Raw genomic sequence first — 21,947 nt, forward strand, 5'->3', positions numbered from 1 at the left:
AATGGGTTGATTCGCATGCTCAGTTTATTCTTTGTAACAGATAGATTGCAGGGAGTATTGATTTGAGGTATGTATATGGGAAACACTAACTAAAAGAGCTGAATTAGTTGTTAGGCAGTCTGCAGAGCTGAGTGGCATCCACCTACACCTTCTGAAGGTAACCAGAGGTGGAGCTGCACAACTTCTGGCAATGGGACATTGACCATCCTTACAAGTGGCCACCGTGCTGGAGAATTGCTGGGGAAATGTACAGAAAGGGCTCCAGGAGAAGTCCTGGGAGCTATAGGCTGATGAGTTTGACTTCCTTCTCCAGTGAGGTGGGGACTCTATAGGATATAAAGAGTAACATAACTGAGCACGCGGATAAATATGTTGGTCTTGCCTGGACTGCTGCAAAGGGAGATTCTGTCTCACTAACCAGCTGGAGTTCTTGGGGGAAGTCAGTAGACACTGGATTTAAAAAAAAGTCTTTGACCAGGCATCTTGCTCAGGGTAAATAGTTTAAGGAGGAGGTGTGTAATGTGACCGATTCATTAAAAAAAAAAGAATACTAATATATATTGGGTAAGTATTAGTACCCATCAAACTTTGTATATTGATTCTCATCTTAAATCAGGAGCTCTTTATGAAAGAATTGTACCTTTGTGAGTGCCTGTATGTGGTCTTAGCTTTGTTTTAATCAATGAAGATGAAAGTGGTTATAAGAAGTTATTATTGATAATAATAGCTCTAACAGTAATATGAATAAAATCTGGTGTAATTGAGGTAGAGGATAGAGTAACTCACATTTCCCTTAGCTAGTGAGAAAGTAAGCCTAATCTTGAATTGCAGGGATACCAGCATACAGAAGAATACCTGTAGGCCTCCTATCTGTGTCCCATTGTATTTGAAAAACAAGCAGTGCTATTACATATTAATCAAGACTGATTTTGAACTGACTACTGCACAATAGAAGAATGTTAATAAATCACCTGTATTCAATGTTGGGTTTTTTTTTCTTAAATGAGTGAAGAAAAGGAAAAATGGATGGGTGGAGGTTTTGTGGAAAATTGACATTAATTTTTAAATTTTTTTTTTAGAAATTCAGTTATGTAATTTTTGTTGGTAGTCCAATGCTCCTCTCCTCAGCACCACACTCCCCGCTTACCCCTTGGGATACCATGGTGGTGTTTTTTATACCAGGATACTTCCTGATTTTAGCGTTTATGTCACAAAAGGGATCGTTCTGAACTAAATCAAAATAAACAGCTTTCATTCCTAAACAATGACAGCAAGGTTGACATTCAGTGAAGAAGAGATGTATTGAGGCCTGTGTAATTATTATTACTGATATTTGGCGTTACATCAGATAAATGGGCAGGTGAGCCTGTAAAATACTGTCTCTGACTTCTCAAACTCAGGGAAGTGTTTTTTGCACTGTTTACGCTTTCCCATTTTCTAAGGTTGCTCCATAAGTTGCAGGATAAAACATTGTCAGAGGAATTCATGTCATCTCACTTGGGATGTTCACTGCAAACTGACTAGTCCTCTAACCTTCCTGTATCATCAGCGAAGATAAACAGGCACTTTTAGGGTGAAATTAATCTTTCCTATTTTAGATGCATGTCTTTGGATGAGATGAATCAGGATGAGCTGAAGTGCTTGCTTCTCTCTCCAGTGCCTTTAAAAGGGAGTCAGGCAGCTGGCTGAGCCGTATACAACTGAGTAAGCATCAGATAGCTGCAGTGTAGGCATCTCCATTCAGTCAGATAAATCTCAATCCTATGCTTAGAATTAAAAACAACAATGCACACAAAAGCAGAACCAAAAAGAAAAAAGAAGTTGATGTTCTAGGAAAAAATTACAAGTTTTGGTGGAAAGGACAGAAAAGCTATGCCTCTCTTTGCTTTCCCCCACTCCAACGCATTTAAAAAATGATAGATTTTTTTCACTCTTATAAGAGTCACCTGTAGTTCATGGTTTCTGCTTTGTGTTGGTAACATTTTTCTCTCACGAGTACTTTTTAGAATACCGACATAGTTTTTTATCCTTAAAAGAATAATGCTGAATGAGTTTACAGCTCATTTATGTCTCTTCACACATAGCCCCTTGCCCTTGCCTTCTAGCTCTGTGTAATCCTCAGTGCTGGTTTACTGGTTTTTACATTGTTTCCTCCACTGCAACTGCTTCACCAGTTCATTATTTTAAGCGCTCTTCTTTGCTGTCTACTTGGTACAGAACATCCACTTTCAGCTAGCAAGCACACTGCCCTCTCTTCAGGGCCCTCTCTTGAGTACCTACTCTTTCTGGTTTCCCTATATGAAAGCATGACAATGTAGAATAAACTGAGATATGGTATATGTTATATGATTGTATATATAGAAAAGGATGGTGTCACACCGGTTTTATATCTCCACAATTCAGAAATTCTTGGGAACTCCTTACTAGTACAGGACTTTTGTAACAGAGTGGGGAATCAGTCCCTGTATGGCCTTTTTGGGCAACGCAGTTGAGTTCATCTCCCGTCACTTTAGATATCTGCAGTGCAGATATGTCCATATGAGCTAGTCATCCAAGGCTACTCTTGGAGTGAATTACAAGAGATGGGTGCTTTTAGGGTACAAATCTCCTGATCAGTTTGAAGGTCTACTTTAAGATGAGATAAAGTGCACTCAGAAGTGCCTGGTGCTGTCTATTGACTGTAAAGGAATTCTAGACACCTAAAGTAACTGTAGACAGAAATGCTACTGATACCTGCGTTTAGTCAGATGTATCCCCTCCTGTGTGGCTGTATAACAATACTGTGTTGTATGCAGTAGTCATATTTTTGTGGGTTCATACATAAGACTTCCCTTTTTTTCCTGTTGAAGAAAATTCCATTTGGTACTTTATTTTGTGTAAGAAAAGATTACAGGATGCAAGTTGCAAGTGAAACAATTAGTTTAAGAAATCAGATATAATAGAATTAGATCATTCAATAAGTCAGAGAATTAAATTAACTTACAGTAATTGTGACCTGTAGTGATGCCACAGGATCAAAAAATGTAGGAGTGAGTCTTCAAAAATTAGTTTCATTTAATCTGAGATCAAGGTTGCAATCACGTTATTTTATGTTGGCATGGAGAGAATTAGACTGAATGCCTTAGCTGTGACTCTGCATTTTGTAGATTTCAAAGACAAATTCAGCTCACATAGAAAGGAATTTTGCTCCCAATTTTAGTTATGGATGGTCTTAACGATGGTGTGAGTGTGCAAATCGGTTTCAGGGAAAGAAAGAGCATGAACTTCCAGGACTTCATCCAGTGTTGGATAACTGCCCATGAATCATAGAATCATAGAATCACTTTGGTTGGAAAAGACCTTTAAGATCATCGAGTCCAACCTTTAACCTAACCATGCCATCACACCACTAAACCATGTCCCTAAGCATCTCATCTATCCTTCTTTTAAATACCTCCAGGGATGAGGACTCGACCACCTCCCTGGGCAGCCCATTCCAGAGCCTGACAACCCTTTCGGTGAAGAAGTTTTTCCTAATGTCTAGCCTAAACCTGCCCTGGCACAGCTTCAAACCATTCTCCCTGAGCATACTTTTTCCCAGGAACACTTTGCAGAAAAGGCCTGTGTGTGCAGTTAATTTCCATGGAATAGCTGACGTTCTGCTTTCCTTTCTTATAACAGTGCTGAGGCTGAGGAAGCTTCGACTGTGGCATGGGTTATGTGAGGAGCATGCTGGGTGATCTTCAGCAAATGATTTCACTATGTTGTGCCTCAGTTTCCCTTTAATTTGCAGGGTATTGACACCAATATCTTACGAAGCACTCATGAGATCTGCTAATGAACAGTGCTTCACCAGAGCCAGGGCTGAATATCATGTGTATTTGTCTGAATAGACTTCTATTAAGATGGGGTACAATGGCTTAAAGTGAGTCAGATAGTCAGATTTTTCACTGTCAGGAGCATAGGTACATTTTTTTAATAGGAGAGAATTGCTTTTCACTGTCAAACCAATGTGTTTTACCTCTTCACAAGGTACTGAGTCATCCACTGCCCAGAGGAAAGCACTTAAATCATCAGTAAATCACCATTCTGCCCTGTAAGAGAGCCAGGTTCGCTTCTCAAGACTCCATATGTCATGCCTTAGTTGGAAAAATGTTGGTAGAGCAGATGTGGCCCTGAGAGTGAAATGGGGAGCAGATTGGTTGCATTGTCAAGGTGTTGAGGGACTGATGCTGACCAGTTCCAAAGATCATCCTCTGCAGCAGGACAGTTTTGTTATTATTTAGGATGTTCCTGTAGGTTTAGGTCTAGGTCAGAGAAGCTTTCAGAAGGTATGGAAGTGTAGATCCTCTGGTCTCCTTCTAGTTCACTGCTTGCTTGCTAGGCAGATAGGCAGTGAAAATGCTGGCACATTGGGCCATTCAGATGACCCCAAGGCCATGTGTTCCATTGCTTCTGTAACTGAACTTACTGCACATACCTTCTTTATCTCCCAGGACCCTCTGGCTCCTGTTTCTCCTCCCTTCTCCCCAGGAGTTTTTTTCCCTTGAAGGTTCTCTGGATTTATGTTTTCCACTTTCTCTTCAGAATCCCTTTCCTTCTCTCTCCTTTCCTGTACTAACCTTCAGTAAATAAGTCAAGAAGGCGTTTGCCTTCCATGTGTGGGGAAGATGGCAGAGCTGGGACAAGCATATTGTTGTTCTGGAAGCTGTAAGTAGGCCTTCTGGATATCATGAAGGTAAATAATTGGTAGAAAGTACTTCTAAAATAGCTGTGAAAACAGATGGCTCCTGAGAGAGTAGTCCTGCCTTTGTGTCTTGGATCACCTATTCAGTCTTTAATTTATTTTTTGTTTTGTCTGGTGTGTAAGGGCCATCCCTAGTTCCACCCAATGTGGCTAAATGTTACCTGTAAGTGGAATTTTATAATTTTCTTTTTACATGTGTCTGACAGTTCTTGGTCTCTGGATAGAAAAAGACTCTGTGGGCAAGATCCTATGAAGGTTTTTTTTTTTTGCTTACTTCTCTCAGAAATCAGTAGAGTTAAGGTGCCTATGTAAATATATACCCATTGCTACTATGTGAAATTTAAACTGTGAGAAAGAAACAAGGGGACCCTGGAATACTGAGTGAGTAGAAAAAGGGATGAGTGATGAGCAGAAGAATGTCGTTAAAGATTTGGATTTATCTCTTGTATATATTTTTGGTTCTGCTACACATGTTTTGGGTTGCCCTGCCCAAGTTACTTACTGGATAAATGACATTTATCTATTTCTTAGATTTTTTTCATCTGCTTAGACAGATTTATCTGCTATTTATCTGCTTAAACATCTCTTGAGAACTTTACCCATTCTGTTCCTCTGCTAAAATAAGGGTAATAATACTTCCTGACCTATGGTCTTGTCTGTTCAGGTAATAATCTGTTTCAGTAGGGATTATTTTCTATGCTGCTGCGTGTTCCAGACATGGATGGTCTCCCAGTAAGATTACATACCACCATAAAAACATGACATGGAGTTAATAATGCAAACACCATCTTTTGGTTTATCCACTGTTCAATTATTATGAGGAATTACAAACATCTACTGAATTAATTTTTAATTTTTTTTTCTTCAGTTACTTTAGTAGCTGTATGTTATTTGTCATTGCTCCCTATTTGAAGGACTTGTCATGTTTCTTAAGATTTACTAATAATCTACTAATCTTTTTAATTTATATCATTATTTCAAATGTTGGTTATTACAGATAATTCCTTCAGTGCTTCGAAAATAGGCACTATACGAAAAAAATGAGTGGAATGCATGTTAAACGGTGTAAAAATTGGACAACTCTTGAATTCCAAAATTATTTTGAACTTGAATCTAGCAGGAAGAGACATAAAATCTTGTTTTGAAAGCTGAAGCTAGCGAAATTCAAATTAGTAAAAAGGTGCACATTTTCACAGTGAGAGTGAATATTAGTTGTGACAAGTTATGTAGTACTGTGAAACATTTTTCTTTTCTTGAATCTTCCTATAATAGATGCTGTTGTGTAAGGAGAAGCAGTAGGGTTTTTGCCTGAATTACTGTTTGACCTCTGTTAATGCAGGAACTCAGATTACGTTGTTGTAATAGTCCTTCTAGCTTTAGAACCTGTGATTTTTTGAATCTGTGAAATGTTTTGGTTTTTTTCTTTTATTTTCTAATCGAGCATTAGCCTAATTCCCGAACCTACATCTGTAGCTGAGGTTGTTGAGTTCTAGCATCATGTTTTCTTATGGCCTTTGATTCACTGAATTTAAATCAAAAGTGCAGTCATTGGTACTAAGTATACCATTTGATTAATGGGATTGGAAGGCTGGTGGTCTTGAAATTGGATTACAGAGTGGGATATTATAGATAAATGATCAAATCAGATCTGCAAAGATACTTCTGCTTGAAACAGCACTTGTGCAAGGGGAAAATACACAGCAATTGTGGTTCTGAGAGGGAATGAGAAAACACAAAAGGGAAGCCTTAAAGAAAGCTGCTCTGGCAGGTATCTATCTGTTCCTTGGTGTAATTACCGAGAATTAGAATCACCGGTGAAACAAAAGGATTTTTTTTACATCTGTCCTCTTTGCCTGAAGGGGCAAAGGAGAAGAACTGGTACAAGTAGAGAAAGAGTATTGTACAAGAGCTTACCTCTTTGCGTGACAGTCTGGGAAATAAGCTGGCTATTAATAAGTCAGATATGTGTATCCACATCTTATAACATTCTTACAAAAATGATCCACTTCCAGATCATCAGATCTGGAAGGCTTTTACAAAGGAAAGTAGCATCACTAAATCCTGATTTACAACAGTATAATGGAGGTAAAAATATTATGAGTAATCACTGTGGTAGAATTTAGCATGGACATTATTTTTTGCCTTCATTTAAAACTGTGAAGTACTGCTGAGTGCACAGAAGGGCTGGGGGCAACCAGCTGTGGAGCTGACGCATCCGTGCTCCAGGAGTGGGGAGAGCGTGTTTTATGACCTGTGCCTTATTTAGGATACAGGGCGGGGTATCAACGCTATCAGGCGGCTTCCTCTCTTTTCCTGGTAAGCATTTGCATTATCTTCTCTCCCTCTTTTTCATTCCAGCACAAATAAAGATTATATTAATCACAAATTTCCAAGATTATAGTGTTGAATGGAAATGCCTACCTCAGATTATTATTATTGTGCAATATTGACATGCAAAAATGATAACTTATTTTTTTCTCTGTTATTTCCCCCAGGGTGCAGCTCTAATTCGAATGTTGGCCAACTTTATGGGTCACTCTGTGTTTCAAATGGGCTTACAAGTAAGTAAAGGCATTTCTGTCCTTGTGTAGGTGTGCATTTCTAGCAGTTTCGTGCTCTCTTTTTTCTTTTTAAATTATATTTGCATCTATTTGTGGAACTGTTTCTTTACTTCAGGACCATCAGAGGCACCAACGTGTCCTTGAAGCTGAATTAGATGGAAGATGCTGAGTAGTGTAACACACATTCCAGTGCCCCCAGTTTCACCTGTATTTCTTGGTGTATCAAGTGATTGCACTTTAACCAGCACACGGTTTTGTGTCCATTTTGTGTAGATTGCCACATAAAAGCCATTTTATCCATGTGACAACTGTGTGAAGGGCTAGCTGAGGAAGGAGCTACTTCTCTTCAATTACATTTGCGTGCTGATATAACAAATAATAACAAATCATGTCAAGCCTTCTAGAAAATACACAGCCCTAAAACAAGTAATGCTTTTCAGATAAATATTTTTTCCCTTCCCTTCCCCCCTTGCAAAATCCTTGAGCTTTATTTTTACCTTTGATAAGCATGGAGTGTTCTTTGCCTTAACAATGTTTCGAAAACTCACTCTGTCTTTTAGAAGGAATTTCAAGAGGTAGCATTTCTGTATGAAGAGAAAGAAATTCAATGTGCTGATTACCAAGGATGAACTTTTTTCAGCAATAATTCAGCGCAAATGAGTGTTTCGTAAACTATCTAGAAACAAACAAGCCAAAGCATAAAAAACAATGCAACTCCCTCTATTCCATAGAAATCTGCTTGAGTAAATCATGTTACAGGCAGCTGTGATTGATGAATTATGTATGATGCAGCCTGCTACTTAGAAGTGTCCTTTAAAGTAAATTGATGTTCACCTGAAATACAATTATGCTAAGATGGAAAGAGCAATCAATCTTATCTGTTCTTAGTAAGCTTTTCATTTTGAAATTTAAATAAACTACGTCTAGGATCAGGTCATTTTTTAACAGAATAATTCTACCTCTAACCAAAATAAATTGGAAGATAAAATATAAAACAAAAGTTAAATAAATGCATTGGTTATGTCAGAGAGGTGTGTTCCATGCAATAGGCAATGAAAGGAAACCTGCTGGGGACATACAGCTTTTTGGAGAGTTTACAGGACTTTCAGGGTTTGCAGCATAACTTATGCGCAGGACCCAGCTGGATCATTTTCTTAGTTGTAACACCAGGTCAAATCAGTTTGATAATCTTCTTAGCCAGATAGATAAGAAATCTTGAAATCAAAAGTTTCCTTCCTAAAATCTTGTATATGTCAAGGGTAAAGCCCTCATCTCATTTAAGCCAATAAGACTTCCATCCTTAGTCCAGCAAACTCCATATTCCAGCCAGAAACTTTTGCCTGCAGAGATCCATTGATATGGAAATTCAATAGAACTTTTTCCCAAAAAAACATTTCACTCAGGGCTTTAGAAAGAAAAAGTTTTAATACATACATCTCAAACCCTGTTTTTCTGTTTTCCTCTATGTTTGCCTGAGAAATAACAGTGTGCAAGTTGTCCTGAAATAAATTTAGAAAAAAGTTCAGATCAAAGAATAGGGCTATGCAGGGATTAAATTATCATAATTACCATAAAGTTGTAATGGAGCTTTGTTTTTTGATTTGAGTGGTTTCCTATTATTTCTGCTTTTCACCGGTTCTGCTCTAAATAGAAACTCTTCTGTTTGCTAATGAAAGTTTATGAAAAATCTAACTGTGAAAATCTGACTAGTGAAAGTCTTGGCATCAGTTCAGTAGGAAGATGATATTCTAACTTCTTTTATAAAAACTGTTTGAAATCCAGATAGACATTTCCCATGTAGATATCTCCAAGTTGAACAAAATATAACATAAAGTTCATAAGCTTGCTCTTAAGCTACAAATTACACAATTGGAAATGTCTGTCAATCATTTAATTCTTTGTGCTTTGTGGATCTAACAAAATAGTGTTCCTGCCCTGTAGAGTTGGCAGGCCTGCTTTGATGATGATAAGGGGGACTGGAGGACTAATTTATCCTTTCTATCATGCATTGATTTAGGCTTTTTAGCTCTTTAGCCCCAGTGCCATTATTTGGGATTTAGCATTATGTTGCCCTGAATCTAGTTTTATCATGGAATTCATCTAGTTCAACTAAATGGCCTTTCTCAAGGATAGCTGCAAAATCAAGTATTACTACTATTTATAAATCTCTTCAAATAACGAATACTCTGAAAGTGCACTTGATGGTTCATTCCTCCTGGGTTATTCTAATAGCTTGCTGAGCAACTGAGTTCTGAAGGACCTTTGCTTTATCTTACTTGCTTTGTTTTTCATTAGCCTCCAGTACATGGAGCACATCAGTGTTAATAGTATTAATATTATTTCAGTTCTTTTTAGTGTATTAGGTATGTCCTTAAGTGTTTCACAGATGATAAAAGAGAGTATTCCTGTGATCTTATTACACTAGCGTAAACCAAAATGAGTAGCCCTTTATTTGTGTTTGCGTTGAGTGTTTGTGTTTTCATTGAAATCAAGGTATGATTCATCATCTAATTAAGAGCAACAGAATTAGAGCTTTTATATAAGAGAAGCTACACACAAATATGCTAACCTTTGGGTTAAGGAGAGGAAAAGATAAGGTTTAGAGCAAGAAGCAAATGGGATAGCTACCTTTTTTTTTCGTTAGGAGTTTTTTTGTAATCGCATGCTGTCACCTGGCAGGTGGACTTTTTGAAGAGCAGAACAAGATAGCTTGGGGGAGAAAAAACCCTTATATGTCAAAGAAAACTATCAATTGTGTTAAAAAGAAGAAAAAAGTTGATGAAAGGGAGTGGGGCTCTTTGTTGGATAGTCTTTAACAGTGAGTATGAGCTGCAGCAAATGTACAAAGGTGCACATGATCCCTAACAGTTCATCAAACTGTTCTGTTGAGGAGTCTGCAGGGAGGTAAAATTGTAGTAGAGATGCTCAGTTTTAAAGTGTAGATGGCTTTGGAGAGATTCATATCTGTCAAGAATAACCAGCCTGTTCCTATCATGGTAAATATACTGTGGAAGACCATTGGATTATAGTGTGGAAGTTCCACAGTAAAACTGCAGTCAAGAGACTACCTAGTGAAGATACAATTTTCTGGAAGCCCTTCAAAGACATATGATGTCTTGAATCATGTGACATTTTCAAACAAAGAACTTTCTCACTGCTTCCACATAGCACTCCATAGACAAAACCAAAAGAGAACATATTTATTTTGGCTGTAATGAATAACTGAATAATGACAGTAATAGCCACAGCTGGTAACACTTGCATATGAGAAAGTCACAGCTATTATTTTTGTAGGAAATGTCTAATAAACCCTTCCTTCTCATATTATGTGATTTCTCTCTTTTTAAAAGTCCTGACTTCTTTCATGATGTATGAAATTTCTTATGCTCCAGGGAAATTCAAGAGGTGGCACTGAATGCCAGTACTCTTCTTACAAAATTGTGTTGCTTTTTGGTCAAAAAGCCATTAATCAGGCAGGACAGTGATTAGAGCATGAAGAGGCTTGGTCAGCACCACTTGCTCTGATCGTGTTTCTGAACTGCATAGATCGGTAGAGGAAGATGCCGTAAGTTGGCCTTATCATTCAGCCATCACTCAGGGCAGTAATATGCAATATAGTATTAGATTCGTGTGAGATTTTCATCTGTAGGCTGTTGTTCCCAATCTGTGTGCTTGAAATAGATGGTTGCTTACATGACTGGTGTCACTGTATTACATTTTCTGTAAGGTTTTACTGCTTTATGGCAAGGCACCTCTTCAAGTTATCAGTGAGATTTTTTTTCATATTAAGTATTGAGAAAAAGCTTAGTGATTTGAAGGTCTGGTATTTAGATGTGTGTAAAGAGGCACCTCCAGCTCTGTAATGAGACATTTCTGCACTGGTTTATTTAAACTTTTCTTATATTTGGTTTGATTATTTTGGAGCCTCATCTCTGTTACTGTACGTTTGTCAACACTGCATTTCATTTGCCATGTGGCAGCTCATTGATCACATAGATCTGTATCCTTTTGAACTTCACTTGCTGCTGTGTACGTGTTCATCACTCACTCTGATTTAGTGCATCATCAGCAGTTTGAATTAGTTACTGTAGGAATCTCTGCTGCGGTGATAAATTAACTGCTTTTGTACTTTAGGCTTCACATTGTACTTTTGGAAGAAGAATTTCCATGCAGTGTTTTGGATATACGCTGTCTTTTTTGGTGCTGTTGAGTGGCCACTGTATTGAAACAAATTGGTCAACCTTTCAGAGGAGCTGTCTGGAGAAATGTGACACGCAGGCTGTTAAATACAGCAAGGTTCAGATTTCAATCATTCTTTACTATCATAAAGCTGGCTAGTTAGATTTTCTTTCATCCACACTGCTTAGTATTTCCTGCTTTTTAGACACCTCCGTGCATGCTTGTGTTCTGTCTGAATTGTGCCAATGTGAAACCCTATCAGAAACTTGCTAGGTGTAAAATAAAGCTCTAATGTGCAATTTTCCATATTGTTTGCCACTTCTGTCCAAGGATCTAGTAGTACAAGACATGTATTCATCTGTTTCCACAGTATTGTTTTATAATCTATTTTTTACATAGTATATTAAACAGGTTTCGGTGTACCCATTTTATCATACCAATTTATTACATCTTTATTCCCAATTCACAAGTTAGCTGTATGCTGTTTAAAATGAGACATCATTAGAGACTTCTTAATAAAGTTTTCTTTAAAAGCAAACAAAAAAAAAAAACAGGCACCTTAGGATCAGGCTCAGTGAAGCAAATGAGCTGCGATGCTGTCTCTGGATCAACAGTGCACGTGGAACTACCTGGTGTCTTCCTTTGCTCTGTGGGAGGATGTAACTTTTGCCACCAGGCAGGAGCATCTTTACAACTGGAGCACCTCTGGTGTTGCCACTCACCTCGCTGGTGCATTTAGATGTTGGGTAAAGTACTTTCCAGCTAATTCTGCACCCGTCTCCTCTCGTGTAGAAGAGCACAGAGTGTATGACCTTGGTGAACATCAAAGTATCGCCATGGGCATGCTGGCTATGACCTGTCTTTAATTTACTTGCTACCGATCCCGTTATTTTTTAAACTGTCTCACTTCTTCTGACAGTTGTCAACAAGATAACTTGAGCGTGTTAAAAGCAGGACATAGGAAGACACAGGAAATCTCACAGGAGCTGACATCACTGTTTTCTACACTGCATGTCACATGAGATTGATAACATCTTTTGCCTTTTCTGGCCCCTCAGCATTTCTCATGCTTCTAATTTACAACACTCTGGATTTTAGGTTTACATTTGTTAAATGAATTCAGAGTTATGGACTTTTTCTGTAGCTTTTCCCACCATGACTTAAGTAGGTCAGTAAAAGTTTATGTAAGAAACTTCAGTAAGTTGCAGTGTCACAATTTTTTTTCCTTCAAAAGTGTTAAAGATGTATGGCATAGTAAGGGCCAGACTCAGGTATCACTGCCAAAAATGGAAGTCCTTCCTCTAGCTCCAAGAGGTTTTATGTATACTATGCGTATAGCAAAATGCTGCTGTTTAAAGAAAAAAATTTGTTTGAAGATGTATAATTTAAATGTACAGTTATTGATAAATGCTGAAGTTAATTTTACCTTTGCATTCTTTCCCTTTTTTTGTATGGACCTTAACCAGTATTTTTAATTATGCAGTTGCCCAGTGTTTTTTACATAGGACAATGTCTGATTCAGTTCACAAAGTGGACTGTGAATCTGACTGAATTGGCCTTCTATTCAATAGTTTTGTATACTTCTAATTTGCTTTGTAGCCCCAGTTCCTAACTACTACATGCCATTTTCTTAAATGCCATGCAATGTGGTATTAGAGTGCATCACCAACAGTTAGTGAACAGAAGACATAAATCTCATAGGGAGGGAAGGGGTGGTGCTAGCCTCATTTTATAAATGCAGATCTAGGCCCACAGAAATTTAACTTAAAATTTACACAGGGTGCAGTATGCAATATGAGATGCCCAGTGCAGCACTTTTCCCTCCCATGTGTCGGGCTTCATCATCAGCTGTGAGTGCTCAGCATGGCTGCAGGTCAGCCTCCAGGGGCACCAGGGTGGGCCTCCAAAAAAATGTCAGTCTTACTATTAATGTTGCTGTACATGAATCAGTGGGAGTGGAATGCCTGCGCATTTGGGAGGAAGTTGGACCACTGTGTTTAAAATAAAAAAAAGATCCATGAAATTTGGATATCTATTATGAAACCCAAGAAGATGTTCTGTCAAAGTATTTAGCGTTATAAACTATGTCAGATATTCAGAACAGATGTCACATCGGGTTCAGTCATGGAGTCCTGCTCTGCTACAAATCAGGCCACAGGGCTGCACGTAATGCACCCACGATTATAGCAGCCACCCGTCATGACTGCTGGTGGGTTTTGCCTGATATAGCATAGGTGCTATGCAGAGAGAGCTTTTTCCTAAAATGCTGCATTAGCAGAATATTCCCGTTTGGTTATATTAACTCCTTTCCCTCCTTTCTGCTCTGCTTTTCGTTCCCAGTGCGTTTGGATTAGATGCTTTTCTACCCCAGCTGTCGGGGATTGTTGAGAGAAGGGAGAGATGGGCTCTTGGCTTTCTGCTTCAGGCCCCTAACCTCCCTCTAAGCTTAGGCAGCTGTGAGCCATCGGTACAGCGAGGGAGAGGGACTGTCCAGCTGCTAGGGCACCTAAAGTTGATCAGTGCTAGGAAAAAAGCACGTTTCTGAAACAAGATCACTCTCCTTCTGACCTTTAAACCTCTGCTCCAGTGCATGGGACACCAGAGCTTTTCAAATGGAAGAGTGCCAAGAAAAGGTAAAACGTGCTGTTTTTCCATACTTTTGTTCTGATGTTGACTGAAATTTTGGAGAAGAATTTGGTGTGAGACAGACATTTCGAAGACAAGATTTCAGCTCAGACAGTTACCTTTTGGCCACATTGGAGGCACCAATGGCAGGGGGTGCTGCAGTAGCTGGTGACGTCCCCAGTGCCCGCGTTCAGGGCAAGGTTACATTTGGTGTCGCCTTCATTAGGAGGAAGTCATGCTGTCCTTCAGCTACGATAAAATGTTGCTTCATTGCTCCATTGCTAAAGCTTCTTACAAAAAGAAAAACAATTAGTATACACACGATTTACTTAACTTGTTAAGTTTGTTTCCTCAGAACAGGATTGCCCTTTATGACAATGTTGTAATATGTCAATATTGTTATATACAAAATACTGTAATATCAGTCATATTACAGATACCACATATGCATTCACTTGGTCTGCTTTCAGTGAGCTTCTCTTATTTTGTTGCATGGGAAATTCAGTTATGACTATTTTCTCCTTCATTTTTATTATAGGAATTATTAAGAGGAAGAATGATAGGTATGAATTCTCAGATAACATCAGCGGGCTGAGCAGCTATTTAAGAAAATGTTTTCTTTTGGTATAAAATTACGCTGTTTTTCTGATAGGAGCTCAGTGGCAACCTTGCCTCTGTTGCTATGAGGCAGCACAATGGACTTTACAGGGCGCTGGAAGTACACATTTTGTGTGCAATTCTGCCATCCTCGTGCAATCAGAATTTCCATTAGCTCTTTAGAAGTCAGTCAGGGGGGATATTTCCAGCACAAAGGTTGCAGGACTGAACTCCTAGTTAACACTTAATACACATCAGAAATGAAATAAATCTACTTCTGTTCAGCCCAGTGGAACACATTCAGAAAAAAGCTGAATCCCTACTGGAATAAACAAGCCATCATCAAAACTTTCTCCTCCTTCTCCTTCTCCTTCTCCTTCTCCTTCTCCTTCTCCTTCTCCTTCTCCTTCTCCTTCTCCTTCTCCTCCTTCTCTTCTCCTCCTTCTCTTCTCCTCCTTCTCTTCTCCTCCTTCTCTTCCCTCTTCCTCTTCCTTTCTCCTTACATACATTTGAAGTTCAGCTACTCTAGCTAGGTAGACACAATAGCATATAGCCAGATGTAAATGCTAATGATTTTTAAGGTGTCTTCATTTTGCAAAATTAAATGCTGCTCTAGTGACTGTACTGTTTGACGGTCTTTTGCACCATGAGAAACATTTGCTCAGTTGATACAAACAACAAATAGCTTATAAGCAAAGTTGAAGCTTCACTGTTACTGCTTTCCTATCTGTTACTTGTTGTTACTGTACAAATGTTGCAGGTCATTATGGTCTAGACACAGTGACATGCAAATCGTACTTCCAATAAGTTTTCTTGAGTGATTTATAGTGACCTTTTCATAGTAAGCAGCATTAATATCTTTCCAATTCTGGGGCTTCTATAGAAAAAAGCGTTACAGAAAAGTACAGCAGAGATTTTTTGCCTGGTTAGCAATCCCTGGGCATAGTTCAAGTTAAGGCAGAGGAATGAGCAGCCAACCTGTCACAATTAGCAGGTGCCATCCAAATACCTCTGGAAAACATTCCATCATTTTTTGTGTGCATTAAAAATATATTTTTGGAGCAATATCTGTTTCTAAGTTCAAATGTATTGTACAACCAAACAAGACAAATCTAAAATGAATGTACAAATTCAGTCAAATATATGCAGTTCAATTTCAGAGAGTACTTCATTTCTGTAAGATTTGTTCTTAGCTCAGTAGTTTAGTACTGCTACCAAATAATACATCAAATACATTCTTCTTTAAAGCCAGGCTTAATATACTAGCAGGTGTCTCACCGCAGAGCAGATAGCATCAGACTCTGCTAGGCAATAACTCTGCAGTCCTCCTGAGCGCTCCTGTCAGACTTCGCGTGCAAACTGTTTTGCCACCATGCTCCAGTTGCTGTTGCTGTGTTTCAGAATGGAACCTCCTTCCTCTTCATGTTCATAGCTAATAAGTGAAGCTGAATTTTACAAGGGAAATAAACCTCTCCATTTAATAACTCTGATCTTTTAATAAGGATTCCCAGCAAAGCAGAATATATTTTAAAGTAGCTGGAAATTTGCCCGAGTACAAATTTTGAATCTGGTTTAGATGCTCCATTCACATTGGATTCACTGATTTGCAATGCAGAAGATGTGTTAATTGCAAAATTCCGTTTCTTACAGAGGTTTGATTCTTTCCTCATGTTGGAATGAAAATGACAGGGCCATATTGATTTCAGTTGGGTTGCTTCTGATTTACAGTACTGGTCTCTTATCAACAAGAAGCAGGTAGAGCGAAGAAAGGAGTCCCATTGACTTAGTGATGGCTCTTGCCTCCTCCTTTCTCTTACCAGTTTCTCTCGTGTCTCAGCCTGGATGGCGTGCTCTTTGGGATGGGACACCAGTCCTATCTGCATCCTCTAAATGAATGTTACACTTCCAACACCACAGATGAAATACTCTCAACATTGCCCTAATTCTTCTCCCCCTGAAATCAGTGCTAAAAATGCCATTGACCCATATAATGCCAGAAATGTTGGTTCTGCTGATCTGATTATTGTTAGAGCGCATGGGAGTATTATGAATTACAAAGGAAAAAGGACAAAGTAAAATACTATAATTACATGGCCTATTCAGCATCATTGGTTCTAGAGAAAATTAAGTTTTTTTTCCATATATGGTTCCAGTATCATTCTTATGATTAGTAGTTATAGCTTGCTGTTTGGATATAATGATTTAATTGCAGATAGGACATGTTGATAGTGGGTATTTTCCAGTTGCTGCTGATTGCGAGCATTGTATCACTATTGTGTGTGAAAAAAATCTAAATATACCTTTTGAAAATAAAGGACTGGAATTTCAGCTGGTGAACATTGATGGTATTCCACTGATTTCCTTCCCTAAGATTTTATGCATGGACTGAGATAGTAGCCCAAAGACAAGGCAAAACAGCTGAAGGGAATACTTGCACGACGCCTCTGAAGTATGTTGCACACCTCTCAGGGGGGTTTTAACTTCTTTTTACCTATTTGTGAGTTTGAATCTAGACGTTAGCAAAGAAGTTCCTGATTGTGGAAGTTTTAAACACTGCTTTCCTGTGGTACGGCAATAGAACTATTGGGAACATTGAAAGTGTTACTTGCTCTTAAGAATTTTTAATTGCTTAATGCAGCTAATGGTAAAAAACCCAGGCTGGATAAATTTGCAATTGAGAAAGTGTGATTGTATACGGAGCTGATAAAATAATTATTTTGTGTTATTATTTAAAGAAAAAGACTAAAAATATTTGGAGAAGATTAAAAAAATAAAAAAATCCCCCAGTCCTGTCTGCCAGGCCTGGACATCTTACAGGGACAACACTTTCAGAAAATGAAGACACAGGTGGAATTACTAATCACTTGAAATATGTTAGCCAATAAATTTTCATGTCAAAGGATTGAACAGGTGGCTCCGCTGAATCGTGTAGAATTATTAGAAATAAGCAGGAAAAAAAAAAGATTACCCTTAGCAGCTATATTCTTTGACTGTTCAAAGTGGTGTCAAATTCTAATTCAGAGTTTTAATGCCAAGTAAACAAGGTTTAAGCTGTGTTTATAGAGGGACACACAAAAGTCCATTCAAAGTAGCTGAAGGTGTGAGTTGTAACTGGATTAATTAAACCTCATTGTAGCCCCATGTGGGCACTTAGAAAACTGAAGTTAGCTATTATTTAATTTACTTCAATTCATGCTAGTGTTTTCATTGTGACTTGAAGTCACTGAGTTTGGTCTACTTCAGTTCTGAATGAGGGTGTCCTTAAGGTTTAATGAAGGTTAACTCACTGTAAAAATTAGCTTATTGATAAGAAATGATACCATCAACCATTAGTTGAAGATTTGAAAAGAACATTTGAGCATCGCTTTTAGAGAAATGCACTTCAAACCAAACTTTTTATTTCCTTTAAATGTGATACATTTATTCTCTTAACTGTCTTCTGAAATCACCACTGTGTTTCTTTTTGTCTGGTTTCTTTTGTAATACTCGATGCATGCTTGGACAGGACACTGGCTTAGAAAACCACCCTTCTGTTTTCCTTAGTGCTACCTCCAGCTGCTCGTTCCCATCTGTGCATGGCCACCCAGCACCACTTCATTTGTACCAGTGGAAGACTTTGGAGTCCTTTTGGGTAAACTTGATCAAGGACAGGAGGGTGTCCTTAGTGCAGGACGATAGACTTCCTTCCTATACAGGCCATTTCAGAGGTTTAGTTTACAAAGTAGCCTCACAAACAGGGGGATGGGGACAAGGAGGAGCAGAGGTTGTGGAAGGTACTTAGTCTGGCTGTACCACCAAAGTGTCATCAAACTGTAGCTCAAGGGAGATACAGGAATGCATTTGATGCTGTGTTTGTATATAAAACAGATGTGGTCATTTTAGTACTAGGTGGGGACTATCTACACTGCAGGCATGGCCTTATGCTCCTTATGTGCTAGCTTTTTCAATATAATTTTGATGCTGTTTTTTGTTATTGTAGGTTGGAATGCTTTTTTAGTTGGTTTAATTCTTGGCTTGTTGGCCAGTGAGTAACTTCATTTTTTGTTGGAGGAACACATTTTAATGCAATAGTAGATTAAAGTTTAGGAAGGATATAAACATTTTTGGTCCTGTGGTAGAACTCACTCATGAAAATGAAAGTATAATCCATGACTCTAGTGTATTCTGTAGCTTGGCAGTTTCTGACAAGGCTGCCTGGAAGCAGTTTTGGGCCCTCCTAGTAAAACTGATGTACAAGGTGAAGAAGTTGCTTGGCTTACTTGACCTGGAAAAAATCTGTTCCCAAGGTTTTTCTTGGCTGGCTTTGCAGAACTGCTTTGTTAAGTGGTCTGATCACAGCTGTTCTTCCAATTTGGAGGTAACTCTGCAGCTTGACTCACTGGTACAAATGAATTCTGACACAAATAGAGTTAACCGCCATCTAATTTGCCTTATACAATGTTTACCATGACCAATAAGGTGAATTTACCTACTCCGTATTTTATACTCTACTGCTTGTCTGACTGCCCAGCCAGGAGGGTGATCACTTCTCTTAAAGCTCTTTCTCAAGGGTTAGTCTGTTGTACAGCTGAAAAATACTGCAAGCCTAGTTGGCTATTTTAGCTTTTCTATTCAGTAGTCTTCCTCTCTTATGGGAATCTTCACTTCTCTGTAGCTTGCTGGTAGTGCTTTACTACTGGTTCTCGCTCATTGGGAACATATGCAGCACCTTCCTCCCTCTGACCCTTGCCCAAGCTTTTTTATTTGAATCTTAGGCAATGTCAAGATAATATGTGATAGCAGCTTTGATGTTCGCAGTGTGAAGGGGGAGAAAGGTGGCATGTTATAGTCAGTGGGTCAGCATCTGTCAGATGGTGTCTGGTTAGGTATACAAATTCCTGGGAAAATGAACATGCTGGATTTGATAGCTGAGCTATAGAGCCTGATTTCCACCTGAACAAAACATTTTTATTAGGAGGTCTAAAATCTTCGGTGAGATACAGCAGTCATGTATAAAACTGTTCAACAAGAACACATTGTAGGCTGAAGGGGGGAGGATGTGCACCCAGGAGTAGGAATGAAATACAAAAGAGGGAGGTGGGGGCAAGACTGCTCTTTCCTGAGTCCTGAGAAATTCAGAGGAACGTAGCCAAAAGAGTTTGGTGCCAAAATATGTTTCTACTTTTTCCTCACTCATCTTATATAGTGGAGTTTCTCAGTTATCTTTAGGAGAAAAAGTAAGTTATTCAATGTTAATCTCTTTCAGATCTCAGCACCACTCATATAAGTTGGGAGCTGTTCCTTCAGCCAACCAATCAACTTCATACTGATAAACTGAGAAAGGAGTTTGGTCCTAGAATTGATATTTCAGTTCCTGGTTATAAATCTGAAGTCTCCCCTGAAAGTAAGATACAGGTTTGGAGACTTATTCCCCCTTTACACTTGTTTAACCTCTTTGCATTTATCTGTCACTACCTTTTATTAGTTGTGAGCCTTATCATATTTGAATGGTGGGGTAGTTCATTTTTTCGAAACCGAGAGGCTCAATCCCTAGCAGTGAGAGAACTAAGATTGCAAAGGGATAAGAGACTTTTTCCTTTTAAATAATCTCCTTTTCTTAAAAAAAGTCTAATGCAATAAAAGGCCTGCAAGCTTAATCAATACAGCATTACTAAAAGCATCTTTCAAAATCCTTTAGCACTTTTCACTGTACTCCTATTTCTACTACTGTTCAAGCTATCTGCTTCAGTATTCAAGTAGTAAAATAATTTCAAAAGCATTGAGCCTTTTATTTTTTTTGGGGGGGGGATTAATATTACTGTTTGACAAAACATAGTCTAAATCTGTTGAATTTTTTGCAAGATCTTAGGTTTTGGTTGTGCAGTAATTGGACTTTGTTTTCATGGTGTGACAGATTCTGATTTTTTTTTTTAATTTGATGTTAAAAATGACTAAAACACATGTCAGAAAACCACATTGTCTGATTAATTTTTTTCTTATTGGAGAGGTGAAGGGATCATATTCCATTATTCTTTTTGGCAACGAGTGGCTTCATATTTTAATGCCAAGATATTACGAAGAATATTGCAAGAGGATGCTTGCTGAAAATGTAAACCCAAATTATCATTTTTGTGCATGTGTTTAGTTGATTTTCATGTTCGAGTGACACTGCACTAGGGTCTGTGAATTCTCTTTCTACTTTCACCACGACAAAGAAAAGGTGTAGAGGTGGTATTCCAGTGAAGGAGAAAGGGGGAGTTGTAGAACTGTCTTGAGTCTTGGGTTGTTAAAGAGGTTTCCATGCCATCTTTTCTCCTCACATACTGTAGGGTTATAGCTGAAAGTTAGGAGGGTGGCTGAAGCGGATCTTCATGCTCCAGCATACTCCAGTTGATGGAACAGCTTTTGTAGGTGATAGACTTGCGAGTTTATGAAGGGAAGCAGCCTTGCAGCCAGATGGTACTGGGCATATGTGTTTATGAGAAAGTGGCTTTAAGTCACTTTACCTCCTTTGGAGCTGTGCTGAGTGCAGCTTAGATTCAGGCAGCTGTGTTTTCAGTGTCATCCTCCTTTTCTGTTCTGTGGCTTGCATCTCCCTCCTGTTTGCTTTGGTTCTTTTCTATTCAATGTAAAGGCGAAGGGGTGGCTAATACTCCTGCCCTGGAGAATTACGGTGAATGAGAACATGTCTTCTGCCCCTTTGCAAGCTACTTGAGACTTAGATATGGGTCCCCAGGAGGAAAAATGGATTCTATTCCTGCTTGTTCCATCCTTGGAACCAACAAGCAGGGTATGTATGGATCGTTGGCTCCTGTTTACATACTTCCGGGGATGTATTTGATGCTGATATGTATAAGCCTTTTCTCTTCCTCTTTGTGTGCCTGTCCATGAAAGGTACTTCAAGAGAGGCTGATAATTTGGTAATGAAAGTTCAGGCAGGGTCATGGCAACCCTAGCTAGCTTTGAAGTCAACAGCTTGGGTGGCAGTAACAAATTGTAACTGCAGCATAGCTGGCAGTGGTTGGGTCTGCTTGTGTTCTCTGTATAAAACCAAGCTCTGGTATGAGGACACATATGATACAGATACATAAAAGCATGAATAGCTTGGGGTGAGTGAAGTAGGGAACAGCAATGCACTGTGTCTTCTATTTCCAGAACTAGGGAGCGGCAGATGAAAGCAGCAGACAGGCAGATGTTTGAAACAGATCACTGAAGTGGGAAATGCTTTTTTATAAGGTGTTGCAAATGCTAAACATTTATATGGGTTCGGAAAGTGACTG

General features: G+C 38.7%; 1 protein-coding gene across 1 annotated transcript in view; it reads left to right on the forward strand.

Moving 5' to 3' along the window:
• The window catches only part of TRHDE (thyrotropin releasing hormone degrading enzyme), a 206,475-nt gene that overhangs the window by 110,287 nt on the left and 74,241 nt on the right, over positions 1-21,947 (forward strand). The window contains exon 7 of the mRNA XM_009646272.2: positions 7,222-7,287. Within this exon, the coding sequence (XP_009644567.2) occupies positions 7,222-7,287 (66 nt within the window). The remainder of the gene's footprint in view (positions 1-7,221; positions 7,288-21,947) is intronic.

This window comes from Egretta garzetta, unplaced genomic scaffold (genome assembly GCF_000687185.1).
Source record: "Egretta garzetta isolate BGI_Z169 unplaced genomic scaffold, ASM68718v1 scaffold68, whole genome shotgun sequence".
NCBI lineage: Eukaryota > Metazoa > Chordata > Aves > Pelecaniformes > Ardeidae > Egretta > Egretta garzetta.